The 16,531-nt window shown below is 32.3% G+C and overlaps 1 protein-coding gene across 1 annotated transcript in view; it reads right to left on the minus strand.

The window, feature by feature from the left end:
- The window catches only part of LOC126884317 (peroxidase-like), a 276,223-nt gene that overhangs the window by 15,368 nt on the left and 244,324 nt on the right, over positions 1 to 16,531 (minus strand). The window contains exons 8-10 of the mRNA XM_050650256.1: positions 12,289 to 12,445; positions 12,050 to 12,220; positions 2,874 to 3,172 (exon numbers count right to left, since the gene is read on the minus strand). Of these exons, the coding sequence (XP_050506213.1) occupies positions 2,874 to 3,172; positions 12,050 to 12,220; positions 12,289 to 12,445 (627 nt within the window). The remainder of the gene's footprint in view (positions 1 to 2,873; positions 3,173 to 12,049; positions 12,221 to 12,288; positions 12,446 to 16,531) is intronic.

Consider the following 16,531-nt stretch of genomic DNA (forward strand, 5'->3'; position numbering starts at 1 on the left):
TTATTCAATAAATAGCTATCAAAAAATATAAAGCATAACAAGATGCAATGAATGATGAATGTATCAATAAATGTGATATTAAGGAAATATATTTCCCTAATATACAAGAATCGTAAAATTCCTACAAAAGTACAAAAAATATGTCATGTGTATAATAATATAACAAGATTATTTTTATTTAATAAACAACTCACACCAAACGTAAATCAAGACAATATACAACTGATGTAACAGTTTTTAGATTGTTATATCAACAGTATTCTAAGCCAAGAAGGTTTTAGTAACACGTTCCTAATTCCTAATTGCAGATTGTGAGGCGCAGTTATTAATACTATAATTTTCATACTAATTTTCATTAATATGCATCAAGAAATCTCTACTTTGTTAACACTCATAGTCAAACTAGGTGATCTATAAATTTTTAAGGTGCTGTTGTTGTTAATGTCAATAAAATAATTTTTTAAGTTAAATTGTGGCTTATTTCCCAGTTAGAATAGTAAATTAGATAAATTCCGCAAAGAAATAGCTTCAGAACAATATACATTTTTAGGACATGATATCTGTTACGTCGCGATATCTCTGTAATATCGAAAAGTATTGTAATGGTCTTATATTTATTTTCAAATTTTAAATTCTAAATTCTAAAAATTCAGAATTCTAAAAAATGTTTTAGGTTATTTATTTTATGCATGATATATTTTGACCAGAATGGCTTTTGCTTAAACACTGCTAATTTTCTTCAAGTATATGAGCTATAATATGTAACCGCCGCACAGTGTTCAAAATTGGTCAAAACGTGATCGAAACTAAATTTGTTTAAACTGTAAAAGTTATCTCGCTGAAAACTTGGAATATTTGAGGTATTATACCGTAAACGAGTATATAATATAATAGGGGTCGTTTTTTAGTTTTCATCCCTTCATTAGGGGTGAATTACTTAAAAAATATCGTTATACAGGGTGTTTCTCGTTAAGAATGTCCAATCTTTGAGTTGTAGATTCTAGACCTTAAAATATTAGGATTTAACCCAAATCACTTAAATAAAATGTGGCTCCTTACAGAGTTACAGGGTGTTTTATTTAAAAATTTAAAAACTATTTTTGCTCAGTAGTTTAAAACTTTTCGCCGTATCCTTTTCATACTTGGCACAAAGTGTAGGTACTATACACCCTATAAAATTATGTTAAACAAACGTTTCTGGCTATTACCAGAGGCGTACGATAGGGGAAAGTGTATAGTTGACCCTTCCCAAATTCTACGCCACTGGCGGAAATGCCATTTTAGCGCAATTTTTCGATTCTCCAATACTCTCTATGTAAATAACATACACCTCATTCGCAACGATAAAGTCATTAGTTTTCGAGATATTTGAAGTTAAACATGTAACGGCACAGATATTTGATTAATGTATTGTGCCGCTTAATTTTAAATTTCAAATATCTCTAAAATCAATGATTTTATCCATAAGACTGAAGAGTATATTATTCATTCACTAAAATCTCTTTTACTTTTCGTACAAATAACATGTGTTTGACATACATGTAAACAATACGTACGAGTGCAATTATTAATTCATACCAAATGCGCGCAGCGCTCGATATAAACTTATGCGCATTGTACTCAGTTGCGCACCTTTGCGCAGTTTGTCTTATATATTTTTTTATTCCTTACATTGTAATCTTTCATTTAGTGAAGGATTTAATGTGGCACAAGATGGCACAATAAACGTAATACGCTGTCAAACATTAACTTTATCAAAAATTTTATAGGTTTTTAGACAGCCGATTATATCAAAATCAAAATCACCTTTCCGTGAAGCTAACTATGCTATTTTAATCTTTAAAGTATGTACACTTGTATCTCAAATAATTACTTTTATATTAGCTATCCACATAAATGAAGTAATAATCAAAGTAAAAGGCAGCCTCTGAGGATTTAAATTTGATGTATAAAATTATATTGAATTTTGTACTTTTGATCATTAATACATCTGGCCCTACCAAACATAAAAAATCAATTTTTTCTGAGAAGTTACATCATGAGTAGTACAAACAAACCCCTTAATTTCGGCATTCTCAGATTTATTTTTTTTGTACTTACGATCACGTTTCCTTCAATTTTGAACACTGTGCGCCGTGTCTTTCCCGAGTTCTGTAGAATTTTGTGTTAGATCGACCTAAAATTCAAGAGAACAGTAGTTGTCTAGATAAAATATAATATGTAAAACTAGGGGATTCTTCACAATCTCAATAATAACAACGATTTGGCGCTAGTACACACACTGTATCAACAAATTATTGTTCTTAATATCCTCTGACAACGATTTCCAGTGTGGAAATCGAAACGTTAAGTATTTTAGGTAAAATATGCAATTATAATTACAACCTAACTATGGCTAATCCCATAAAAACATAACATGTAAGAATACTGTACGTATAATTCTAGAGTGCTATGTATTAAAAGTATAAATCAAAAATGAAATTTGTTTATTAGGACTTTTCAAAGTCTTTTTTAGCACTGATGAAATAACTATTACAACGAAATATGAAAATGGTGGCGAAATATGATTAATAAATTAGTAATTAACTATTTTACTTTCTACTTTGGTAATACCTTATTAATTATATAATTCAAAATATAGAAGAATCCCGAAAAATCTTTTTTATGACTTATACTCTTAGTACATAGCACGTTAGAATTTATAAATTTATTTCAATCATTTCTATTTCAACCTTCATATTTTTCAGTTGTTTTTGTAGTTTTTAGATATGGGTAGATTAGCATAAACTATTGAGTAACTTTTTTCTCATAATTTTGGTTACCAATGGGTATCAATCACTGCCTAAAACAAGATATTAAAATATATTGCTTACCTTTGTGAAATTCGTTGGAATCCTCTTGGTTGCATAGCTTGTACACTGTAAGCATTATCACATAATAACCGTGAAATACTAGCCTTGCGAATTTCGTTAAGTTGAGCTACATTTAAGCCACTAGCTACGTTTTCAAAGAAGAATCTGTCACCTTTTCTGGTTCTGTAAAATTGTTCGGTCAAAATGCACAAGAAGGTTGGTCCCGCTAATGTACCGGGAACGTGAGCTTCGAGGGATCCACCTACTGTTAGATCTACGTCATCAGGACTTTCGTAAAGGGTTGAAAGCTTTTGCACATTCTGAAAAAAAAAATTAATAAAAAAAATATATATACAGGGCGTCTACGAAAATAGTGCGTCCCTTTAAGGTATGAATAATAATACACAATGTGAAACAAAAAAGTTTTATCACATTTTTTTTCTAAAGTTAACCGTTTCCAAAAAAAATTACATTGTTCTCCAAATAAGTGAACTTTTATTTTCATAAAATTAAATTATCTGGCATCTTCGTACAAGCACTCGTTTGTGACTTTGGAAATTTAAGATAATCGAACCCCTTGTTTATTTACTATTTAAGGTGTGATTTTAAGGTTGTTGACACGGGAAATGTAGGAACCTACTTGCAAAATAATTATTTCTTGCTATAATAATTTAGCATTTGCTATTATCTAAATTAATGAAGGTGTTGGATTAGGGCTCCTTACATAAATTATAACTTTTACTTAAGTAACTATGGTTTAATTCCTAAAATGCAATTAATGCACCTAAGGATTTTTGATTTTCATCCTTTTGTTACAAATAATTTCGTTTTTTTTACTTATGAGTGATACCTTTCTTCTTTCCTATTTTTTTTTATAGAAATGCCTCTGTCTGTTTTTCAATGTGCCTCTAATAAGTTGTCGTTCCATCGTTTTCGTGGTCTTCCTACTGATCGCCTTCCTATTGGGGAACGTCTCTCTCTGTCATTACTACTCTATATTTGTTGTCATTCGGCTTATGTGGTCATTCCATTATATTCTTCTGTTTTTTATCCAGTTATTAATGTCCACCTTGCAACTATGTCGTAGGTCTGTACTTCTAGCTCTATCCCATAGATTTTTCGAAGAGTTTTCATCTGCGCTGTTTCGAGCAATATTTTTGTCCTCTCTGGGTCGGGTCGTCTTTCTGCCGCGTATGCGATTATTGGTCTGATGACCGTTTTGTAAATTCTGTCTTTCATTTCTTTTTCGATATTGTTATTTCTCCATATTGTGACATTCAGGCAACCTGCGCCTCTGTTTGCTCTATTCACTTGATCTTTCACTTCTGTTTCGAACCTTCCGTAGATAGTGTGATACCTAGATATTTAAACTACATCACTTATTCTATTATCTGACCCTCCAGCTCCAATTAACCTCTTATTGGATTTTCTGTTATAACCATGCATTTTGTCTTTCTTTGGGGAAATTAACATGTTAAATTTTCTGGCGGTTATGTTAAATTGGTGCAACATACGTTGTAAATCTTCTTTACTTTGAGAGATTAGTATTGCATCGTCTGCATAGCAGATTATTTTAAGTTGTTTTTCTCCCATTTGGTATCCTTTTTAGTTCTTACTTTTTTTATTATTTCATCCATGATCAGGTTGAATAATAAAGGACTCAAGGAATCCCCATGTCTTATCCCATTCCCAGCTTCAATCGGGTCAATTAGTTCATCTTCTACTTTTACTTGTATTGTGTTGTTCTGGTAGATGTTTTCGATGGTTTTAATTAATTATTCCTAGAGGTACCTCTCTTGAGTATAACAAATGGATAACGTCCTTTAATTTGACCCTGTCAAATGTTTTCTTAAAGTCCACGAAACATAAATATGCCGGTTTGTTGTTTTATAACGACTTCTCTTGAACTTGCTTCATTATAAAATATAGTGTCAGTGCATGATCTTCCCGTTCTAAAACTTTATCACTGTATAAAGAGGGACAGTAGAACCACTCTCCGAAAAATTGGAAATAAAATCTGTAGTCGCGCATGGCGACCGCGCAATGTTCGTAGTCGCTTTTGCCCCACTCTCGCATTGCTAGTCGCATAGAAACGTACGGATTTTAACAGGGAAAACTCGCATCCACCACTGGTGAATTGCCAATTGCGTACTGCCGGTATTACTTCTTGAGATCAAAGCGCCGACAGAGGAGTGGTTTTACTGTGGAACCTCTATATACTGTGACCTTGTTGTTCTTCTGCTAATGTTATAATTTCATTTAGTTTGTTTGTTATCACTTTGGTTGTTAATTTTAATGGTTTGTTTAATAAGTTAATTCCTTTGTTATTCTCTGGGTCTAATTTGTCTCCTTTTTTGAAGAGAGGTATTAGGATGCTTGATAGCCATTCTTGTGGTATTCTGTTTTGTTATATTATTTTTTGTATTAGTTTTAATAGTTGTTTAGTCAGATCATCTCCTCCGCACTTTAGGGGTTTGTTCGATATTCTGCCTCTTCCGGAGATTTTCTGTTTTTTTTTAATTTTCTTAATGCTTCCTTTACCTCTCCGTCCTCGATGTTTATTTCTTCGTTTGTCGTAACTTCAGGTGTTGGTGGTTCATTATCGTCGCCTTTAGCAAACAGAGAGCGGAAGTAGTCTGCCCATGTTTCCTTCTGAATGTGTTTCGTTTTTAATAATTCGATCGTCTCTTTTCTTTGTCCTCTGATCATTCGCCATATTCCTTTTTGTATTTCATAGAAGTCGTGTTCCATCTGTTTTGAGAAACTCTGCCAGTGTTCCCTTTTTATTTGTCTCACTAAAGTATTCGTTTCGTTTCTGATTCGTTTGTAGTGGTTGTATGCCAGTTGTATTTGTTTTGTTCTGTATTGTAAAAATGTTTTCTTCTTTTCTTCACATTTGATCTTCACTTCCTCTCTAAACCACGGGGTTTTCTTTTTTAATATGTTAGTATTCGTTACTTTCCTCTCTCCAAGTGATTCTGTTGCAGCATTTATTGAGTCATACCAAGTATTCAAAAATCGCAAAACTAAATAAAAAAACTCGACACCCTTGTCTCGAGAAACTCATAAGCTAATAAAATCGTTTTGAATTTTTTGTTTCACATGATCCATTGACGAGTTCTGATGTCCATCGCAAAATCCATTTTTTAAGGTATCTGGAAAAATTTGCCACCGTAGGCTTATTTTTAATATTTTTCCTTGATTTTTTTTAAATATTGTTTGAATGGTACTTAATAAGCTTCTTTAATTTAAATGGGGCTACATTTAAAAATGGGGGCGGCGTAGCTACGCGGTAGTGTGCTTGGCTCGCGTGCCGGTGGTCCGAAGTTCAAATCCTACCGCCCCGGCAAGAACAACTAGACATTTTTAAAAATGTCTATAGGCACCAGGGCCTAGATTCCGTGCACTGTAGATATCTACATGTCGCTTTCTATCGATATTTGAATATCAAAATATATGAATTTTTTGCTTTAATTGAATTATTTTCTAGTTTTGCTCTAGTTTATCAATTAGAGTATAACCTAGCAAAACTAGAAAATAATTCAATTAAAGCTAAAAATTCAAATATTTTGATATTCAAATATCGATAGAAAGCGACATGTAGATATCTACAGTGCACGGAATCTAGGCCTAGGTCGACTCAGCCTGAATAAAATGAGTACCTTGGGTAAAACCAGGGGTAATAATAGGCGGTTGAAGCGTAGCACTGGCCCTGTTACCTTCCTTGTATACCGTAGGCCCTAAATATAGCAGACTACCCTGCTATTAGGTCTGGATCCCACGTATGAAAAAAAAGTTGATTAATAGCAAGCTGAAAATTTGTTAATATCTTAAGGGTGTCTAGTCGGATAAACTTTGATATATGGGAACACTGGAACAGGGGCAGTTTTAATCGTGGAACAGGTTAAAAATTTGGAACGGTCCGACCACGGAAACGGCAAATTTATTTTGTCCGACAGAATAGACTTAAACTCTCCGAACAGAGATTAAACTCTCATGCAAAAATCAGACTGCTATTTATCACCTGTCATAATTCCTGTCATTTGACATATCCTACATGTTCCACTCATTAAAACGCCCATTTAATGATAAATAGCAGTCTGATTTTTGCATGAGCGTTTAATCTCTGTTCGGAGAGTTTAAGTCTGTTCTGTCGGACAAAATACATGTGCCGTTTTCGTGGTCTGACCGTTCCAAATTTTTAACATGTTCCACAATTAAAACTTCCCCTGTTCCAGTATTCCCAGATATCAAAGTTTGCCGACTAGACACCCTTAAGCTATTAACAAATTTTCAGCTTGCTATTAATCAACTTTTTTTCATAAGCGGGATCCAGACCTATATACTCCCAAAGCCACAGCGGCATAAAACGGGAGACTATTATTATTATTAATTTAAAAATAAAATAAACGTACCATGGTTTAAAAAAATCACAAAAATGTGCCTTAAATATTGATTTATTTCAAACCATACCCCCTTGTTTGAAAATCAAATAAAACAAATTCTTGTTTTGTTTGATGTTGAGGAGAAAGACAGATGTAAATACTAAAGGCGAGTGCCGAAATCGCCATCGGATGATTTATTACTTTACTACCAGATTATCTATCTTTAGATTTTTGTATTGCACGTAGTTGGAAGATTTCAATTTGCATATCAAAATGTATTTTGGTTTTTTGGCCAAAAGGTTAAATTTATAAAAAATGTTATAAGATTTTTTGCTCTACATGGTGCCTTCTACCTATACCTTTAAGAATCGCACTATTTTCGGGGGCACCCTGTATATATACAGTGTTGAGTGCGCTAAGAACCGGCAAAATAACGCAAAAGATGGAAAACATAATGCGATGAGGAATAAAAAGAGATGAAACTAGTGAAACTAACACTGTGACAGGAGAATTTAATAAAATTCTCCTGTCACAGAAGTCTAAAGGTCGGAAACTATGTAATAATATAATGTAAACATCTCTTTTTGTTTCACAATGTATTATGATTTCCATCTTTTACGTTATTTTGCCGGTTACTAGCGCGCTCATCACTGTATACAGAGAAGACGAGAAAATTTCGGATCATACACGATATACATGTATTTGGGCTCAACTCTGCTCTAGGTTGTTGACCAACAAAAGGTTTTCAAATAATTATATTATAATTCATCATACAATAGTTCATCGGGCTACTGGATTCTGAACTCATTCAAAAACAAGTCAAAATTTAACTCCACCCAAATAGTTGCTACGGCTCCGCTCATCACGTATAAAAATTGAAAGTCACACCTGTGGCGAAAACTAGACTAACCTCTAACCTCTAACCTGACTAACGTGTCAAAACTGCTTTTTCCACCTACCTCTACCAAAAGTATACTTTTCCGGACCTGATTGTAGGGAGCAAAGTTGTACTTTTCCTCCCTAGGGAGGAAAATATTTTTCCACCCTAGGGAGGAAAAGTAAAAGTGACGTCATGGTATTTCATTCATGAAATATAACTTATTGACGCCCTGTACAATATATATTTTCTATTACGTAAGTATCTATACATTTTAACGTTTATTTATAAAACATCCTGTATTTTGCAGAATGGTAAAAAACAGTAAATTGTTATTTTGATTTAACAATGTTTACATTAATAATTTGACTTATATTTGACAGTTGACAGTTATATTGTACCTACTTGTTAGTTTTAGTTTTAATAAATTTTGTTGGTTAGTTACATAAATAAAGTAAAAATGAAAAAATGACTTGTTATTAATTTGAGGAAGGTGCAAAAACCATATGTATAACATGGGAGTAAAGTGCCTTTTCCTCCCTTGAATGATTACTGCCCTCCGCTACGCGTCGGGCAGTAAACTTCATTCTCGGGAGGAAAAGTAGCACTTTCCTCCCTTGTTATACAAACAGCTATTGCATGTCCGCACAGCCCAAGGATTATAACCCAACCGACTACAAACACAAGCCAATTGCAGATCCTAGCTTTCTACGCATACGCGGTACGAATGGACTACGACATATTATGGATATGTACTTAAAACATATAATTTCACCTAAAAGAAGTACATCAAAGTTTTAATCATTTTTTCTACAATCACTTGATAAAGAAGACTTTTTCGCTTGTCAATGGCAACGAAAAGTTGACGTTTAGTGAGTACCGTCACTTTATCGCTCTAGTGCGTTGAAGTTTGAAAAACTCGCGTCGTCCGTAGCAACCATACCACCATACAATACAAACAAATTGAAAATTCATACTCATAAAGGCTCGTCGTCCGTAGCAACCATAAATCCATACAATACAAAAAAATTGAATATTCAAACTCATAAAGTTAATGATTTAAAAATAGTTTCATTTTATTAAATGATTGTAGAAAAAATGTTGTATGTATTACAAGCATAAAGTGACATTATTGCTGTCGAGAAATTAACGCGCTCCGCTACACGTCGCGTGGTAACTATTACTCTCAAGCAATAATGCATCACTTTTCGCTCTTAATACATAAATAACTATTATAGGGTGTCCCAAAAGTAGCGGAACGGTCGAAACTTGGCAAAATAAACATCGTATCGAAAAACTGAAAAATACGTGTTGAATAATTTTCAAAAATATATTTAATGACAGTAAACACAACCCCCACTCCACCCCCTAGAGGTGGGGTGGGGTGGGATTAAAGATCTGCGACGATTATGACTGAAGGAGTTAATGTACATACTTACCTATATTATATAGAATTTTTAAATTTTGATGTATTTTAGGTAAAATTATGTTTTAAGTACATAACTTATAATCAGTGGCGGCTGGTCAGAGGAGGCAAGGGAGGCTTAGCCTATCCATACATTTTTTACACACGCTACATTTAGACTAGTAAGGATCTGCGAAAAAACGTCTATTTTTGGAGGTGAGAGGTGGCATTCGGATTATTGCAGATACAGTTAGGTGACACCTTCAGTAATAATAATTGACTTATGCTCCTTCTCAAATATGCCCGGAACATTAATAAAAAAATTAAAATATTTAAAAATTTCGAAAAACATCGATTTTTTTCTGCTTTCTTTGCTTATAACTTTAAAACGATTCGTTTTGGAACAAAGTCGTAGAGAAATAAAATAAAGATAATTGAATTTTGTATGATATAGGACTGGTAAAAAATGTCTTAAGGTATTACCTTTTCTGCAATATAGCAATAAATACAAAATAAGGGGGCAAAATAAGTCTGTTATTATTCAATATTTTTTAACCACTTTGGTGGCACTTAGAACCTTAGTAATTCGCTTATGAAATTCTTTGTAACACACTTAAATCGTGTACCAAATTTCATTAAAATCGACCTAATAAATTTTGCATAATAAATTTGCATTCTAAATGTTTTTAAAAAAGTTCAAATTTTTTAAAATCTTTCTGAACAAAAAGTAGACCATTTAGAAGTTGGCTAATTTTTTTACTTATAAACAGGTGCTCTACGTATCTAATACACTTTACAGAATTAAAATCGGATTATTTAAGGGGCCCCAGCAATGTTTTAAATTTATAAACAATTTTTTGGCTTATAAACAAATAGCTTTGTTTAATAATAAAAAAATTAATTTTTAGCAATGCAAATAATTAAAACCGGTATAATTTGACTTCAACTTTCAAATGCTGTCAGCAGAATTGCTATTTTATTTTTTAATCAAACTTTATTCGCGTTCAAAAATTGCAATTTCTCGATTTTTTGAAAGTTCCACCGCGTTTATCTCGAAAACTATGCATCCGACGAAAAAACTTGTAAGAACATTTTTTGCTTAGAATTAACCAAGAAATACAAAAAAATGTTTTATTTTGCGAAACATCGATTTTATGCAATTCCTCAAGTTCTTTGTTTATAACAATCTTATCGACATCCAGATCAACTGTTACCCAAAAAATTAGTGTTCTACCGGTCAAAATACATAAAAACTTGGGTAAGTCCATCTAAATCAAGAAGCCCGTAACACCCCCTCCTGGCCAAGCCAAAAAATTGTTTATAACTTTGAAACATTGCTGAGGCTGCTTAAATAATCCGATTTCAATTCTGTAGAGTGCATTAGATAGGTGGAGTACTTCTTTATATGTAAAAAAATTGACAAATCTTTGTATGTTCTAGTTTTTGTTGAGCAAGATTTTAAAAATTTTTAATTTTTTAAAAAAAGTTTAGATTACAAAATTATTATGCAAAATCTAGTAAGTCAATTTTAATGAAATTTGTGTACGGTTTTAGCACATTACAAAAAATTTCTAAGCGAATTAGGAATGTTCCAAGTGTAACCTAAGCGATGAAAAATCATTGAATAAAGGCAGGCTTGTTTTGCCCCCTTATTTTATATTTATTGCTATTTTGAAGCAAGGGTGATAAATTAAGACATTTTTAACCACTCGAATCTGATAGAAAATTTAATTATCTTTGTTTTATTCCTATAGGACTTTGTTCTAAAATGAATAGTTTTTAAGTTATAAGCAAAAAAATAGAAAAAAAAATGAAATTTTTTGAAATTTTTAAATATTTTATTTTTTTTATTAATGTTCCGGGCATATTTGAGAAGGAGCATAAATCAATTATTATCAACGAAGTTTTCACCTAACTTTATCCGCAAAAATCTGAATGCCACCTGTCACATCCACCTAAAAACAGATCCTTACTATGTATATGTACAATGATGAGTGCGCTAGGAACTGACAAAATAACGCAAAAGATGGAAAACATAATATGTTATGAAATAAAAACATAAAACTAGATGAGGTGTAAAATTATCGATAGGAACCTATAAGTTTGCATTACATTACATAGATTTAGACGTCAGGCTTGCACTTTGGACAGGCCCGTTTAAATCCGAAGGATTACTTGCATACCGACTCGGCTGTCTGACTCAGAAAACCAGCGTGCATCTTGCACGTACCCTTACGTTACTGTCATTATTAAGACCTTATGCAAAGACAGGCAAGATACCTACAAGACCAAAACTTTATTGGTTTTAATTAATTTATGAAAAATTCTCATAAATTTAAGAAAAGAAAATATTGCATTGGAGAATTCCACATTAGGAATGACGACAAAATTTCTGTACTATTTCTTTAAATATTATTCATGTAAGGATATTCAAAATACACCAAAAATAATTGAATTGACACACCTTGTAAACATTAAAATCCTTGTTGTTTTTAATATAGAGTAAATTATTTAAAATTAAATATCTTACCTGTTCACTGATAACATCCAGAAAACCTTCGAAAGTATGGGCCCTTGTCAATCCACAGAATTGTCTATAATCATTGTAAGTAGCTAAACCATGATCTCTGTTTCTTTGAATATCAAATGATTTAAGATCTTGTCCAAATGGTTGACCGGCACGGAAGAGAAACTGAGTAATCTAAAGCAGAATAGAGTACATATTGACTGATGCTTTTTCAAATATAAAATTAAATTAATCTAACAAACCTCACTAGTATGATATTGATCCGCAGCCAGTTCTGGTTGAGTATTAAGACCTCTAGCAAGTTCGTCGAAGTTGTTACCTTCTTCTAATATTTGAGGACGATTAAACCAGTCACTCAAACGAAGGCTTCCGTAACTAGTCCTTTCTTCGGTGACTAAACTGAAAGTAATTAAATTCAATTTTTAAATTTGCCTGTAGTAAACGAGATACTTATAGTCCCTCTTAACTCGGAAAATACCGACAGCACGAAATTTGCAAAGAAGAAATTGTAAAAAATCACAATTGCACCAATTCAAGTCCTTATCATTTTGGCCAAAAGTTGAAAATGGCCAAGATATTTGAGTAAAAGACAATGCGTATATTATAATCAATCCTTGTATGATCTTTACCGAATATTTATAACCACGCATATATGGAAAGCAACAATCAACAATCTCCAGTTCGTCGATGATATTGTCATAATCGCAGACGACATCAACGAAGCAAACAAAATGCTCACAGAGCTTGCGAAAGCAGCTGAAGAGGTTGGTTTGCAAATAACTAAAGACAATTTTAACTCACAATAAAACACTGAAAAACGTTTGTTTTTCTATACTTCCACAAAATTTATTACAACTATGTTATTACTACAGCTGTTTCGGCAAAGTGCCTTTCTCAAGTGATAAACTTTGCCGAAACAGCTGTAGTAATAACATAGTTGTAATAAATTTTGTGGAAGTATAGAAAAACAAACGTTTTTCAGTGTTTTATTGTGAGATAAAATGAACTTCCATCAAGTAACGGTCGGATCCATAAACAATTTTAACTATTTATAATGGGAAATAAGCCACAATATTATTAAAAAATGATTTTTATTGACGTTTCGACGCCCAAATCGGGTGCCGTTGTCAAAATACAAAATACTACTAGCATAAACAAAAATGTTGTTGCTTAGTAAAAAAATTCTTCTAATAATTTATTTAATTTGACTCATTTATATCGGCAATTCAGACAGATACGTTATTATATATATATATATATATATATATATATATATATATATATATATATATATATATATATATATATATATATATATATATAAAGGGGTCAAACAACCCCGAAAGCTAGACAAAAAGTCAAAAGAGTGTTTCTTTGATATCCTGGCCAAACTTCTGACTGCAACCCTAATAAACCACTTGTTTGTTATATATATATATATATATATATATATATATATATATATATATATATATATATATATATATATATGGATTCCGACTTTAGGAAGCCAAAAACGCTATATCGCACCGGTCATACGAAGCCCGACACCTCCTTACGAAGCCCGGATTCGGGCTTCGTAATTCTTTAATGTTATTTCCCCAAAAAACGTACTTTACACCATCTCTCGATATTTTAACCAAGCTCAGAACATGTAAATACGCTTGGGCTTCATATATATTCGGACAAATTTTAGAAATGTACCATAGGTAGCTCTGAAATCATGATTAACAATACGAAGCCCGGGCTGCTTATGCCTGGAATTATTATCAAAACATACACTCGTAGTTCATGGTATCTACCACCAGTTTTCGCTGCGAAAAAAAGTATATACTCTGTAGAAGTTCAGCAGCGTTAGGAAGCCCACATTGAGCTACCGATTATAAGAAGCCCTGAAGTTTGGCAACGTTTTTGCGTATTCCTCAAAGCACTATTAGTTTGTAAACATTTTTATTATTACCTGGCCATGCACATTTTTCGTATTTTTGGGTCGTTCATCGTCATTAATCTTGTGTACTAAGACTCCCGAGAACAGATTATGGTAATTCTTAGCATTACCTGTACAATGCCTGTACACAGTAGGATACCGACAGAAAAAAGATTTAAAAATTGAATCGCAAAAGAATTATTTATTTTAATTGATACAATTAATACAAATTAATACTTTGTATTACTAATTTACTATTTTAGTTTGTAATAAGCCACAAAATTTGCTACCAAATAGGAAATTAATATGACAAATTAAATTATTGTTTTTTTTTATTTAAAAAAGGTTAATGCCTCGACAACTAATGGCCATTGGCATGGTAGGTACGGTAATTTTTAACAGTTAGGTACCTAGTGTAATGTGTAGTGTGTGTGCGTGTTGAGTAAGTGTCTTGTTACTTTGCAAAGTTGACGTTATTGTCTTTGCAAAGAGACGCTAACTGTATCCGAACGTCTGCGGTCCCTCCGGTGAGTACCGATCCCACAAGGACAGAAACTATTTTCATTTATTAATTTATAATAAATGAAACATTTCTGACCCTGGTGAGATTCGAACTCACAACCATTCGGATTTTTCGATCCAAAGGTAGGCGCTCTTACCACTCATTCAAGGACGGGGTTATAGTAGATTATACCACGAGTCAATAATGATGGCTATTATTCCCGAGGAATATTTACGAACCGAGCCGCGTTAGCGGCGAGGGAGTAACATTCCGAGGGAATGAGAGCCATTATTGCGAGTAGTATACTCTACTTTTTCTACGACAAATTAATTAATTTAAGATTTTTAATGAACAACTTTATTTGTTAAAGACATTAAAATTAGTAATAGTACAATTAATAAACTGAATTGGTTGAGAATCATCATTAACTTTAGTAGAGTTTTTAATACAAATATTTACATAAGGTATTAAGGTAGATGCTGTTGCTGTAGCTAGTTCTACAATTTCTGGTGGTGTACAATTAAAAGATTCTTCATTTTCGTCCATCTCAACACAAACTGTCAAATATACTATTCGTTTGACAGTGACACTTTTTGAGGTTGATTATTTTGTTTCCGTGGTGAATTTTGTGATTGTTGTGCCAGAGGGATTAATAGCTATTAATCCCGCATTATTAATCCCTAAGGGATTATTATATGGCATTATATTGCAAACACCACAAGTATAATACATATATTATGTATCAGTCGTAGATAAAAGTTATTATTATTAAATATTACTTTATAAAATTAAAAATAGTCATTCTTATGACTTATGCGTATTATTCTGATTCTGATACGATGAACACTTGTTTGATGGGTCTGAGCCACACAATTGAGGGTTAGGCCACTGTTTCATTCGTATTTTTAGTATGTGTCAAGGCAACAATACATTATGTAGTGCCTTCTTGCCAAATATAGAGCTAGATTGTGTAGACCACTGTTGAACCATATATCCAATTTTTCTGCTTTTATTGATGTATTAATCTAAAAATGCTCAATTTGTGGACTGTGCCACTGTTGCTCTGAGCGCCTCATTTAATACAAATACAAAATATTTAATACAAATGCATATAGATTTCCCTTCGGAAAAAATCAAACAATATAGATGTTTTTTAATTTCATTAAGGGGATGGGTACGTAGTTTCTGCTGAAATGCTACTCAAATGGAATTCATTTTTTTTTTTCGAATTCTGAGAAAACTAATAAGTATTATTGAAAATTTTTAACTCAGAATAAGAGATTACGTTATTAGCGAGGGCCGAAAGTCCCTGAGAACTTCTATAATGTTTATTTTAATAAGTTACAGGGCTAAAAAACTAAAAGAAAATTTAGTGTGACTTTTAATTTCAAAATATCTCATTCAAAATAAACTTTTTATTTATTGTAAGAGACTTTCGGCCCTCGGTAATAATTTAGTCTTTCATTTTGCGTTTAAATTTTTCAAAAATATTTATTGTTTTTTTTTCAGGATTTGAAGAAAAAAATGAACACAATGTCCGTGGTAATATTTTCCAAATCTTTGTCAGTAGTAAATAGAATATTGCCAGCATATTGTCAGTCAGACAGTGACAATTTTAAAAATTTGACCTGGCATTGGGAATATTTTCAGTTGTTGATCATATAATATTGATAATGTGTTTGATAAATAATTGATTTAAGACGTGAACTTAATAAAAAGTTATTTATTGTTTATTATTTATGGAAGATCCAAAGCAGAGAATACGCCAGGATATATTCAGTGATCCAAGTATTGTGTTGTTACAGATGTTCAAAATTGTAAGCGTTTCATAGTAACAATATATTATTAAAAAATCACTTTATCACTTTTCCTCTTTTCTCGATTGATTATTAGCTTTTGTTGTACAGTAGATAAATTATTACTGAATACATAGGTAGTGAAAAAATTATCAGTAGTAATTGCACAAGAGCTCTGAAATTATCGAATTTTTCCCGAGTGACACTTTGACAGTATTAATTTCACGATCCGAAGGGGAGTGAAATTACGTCAAGTGGCA

This window comes from Diabrotica virgifera, chromosome 5 (assembly GCF_917563875.1).
Source record: "Diabrotica virgifera virgifera chromosome 5, PGI_DIABVI_V3a".
Taxonomy (NCBI): domain Eukaryota; kingdom Metazoa; phylum Arthropoda; class Insecta; order Coleoptera; family Chrysomelidae; genus Diabrotica; species Diabrotica virgifera.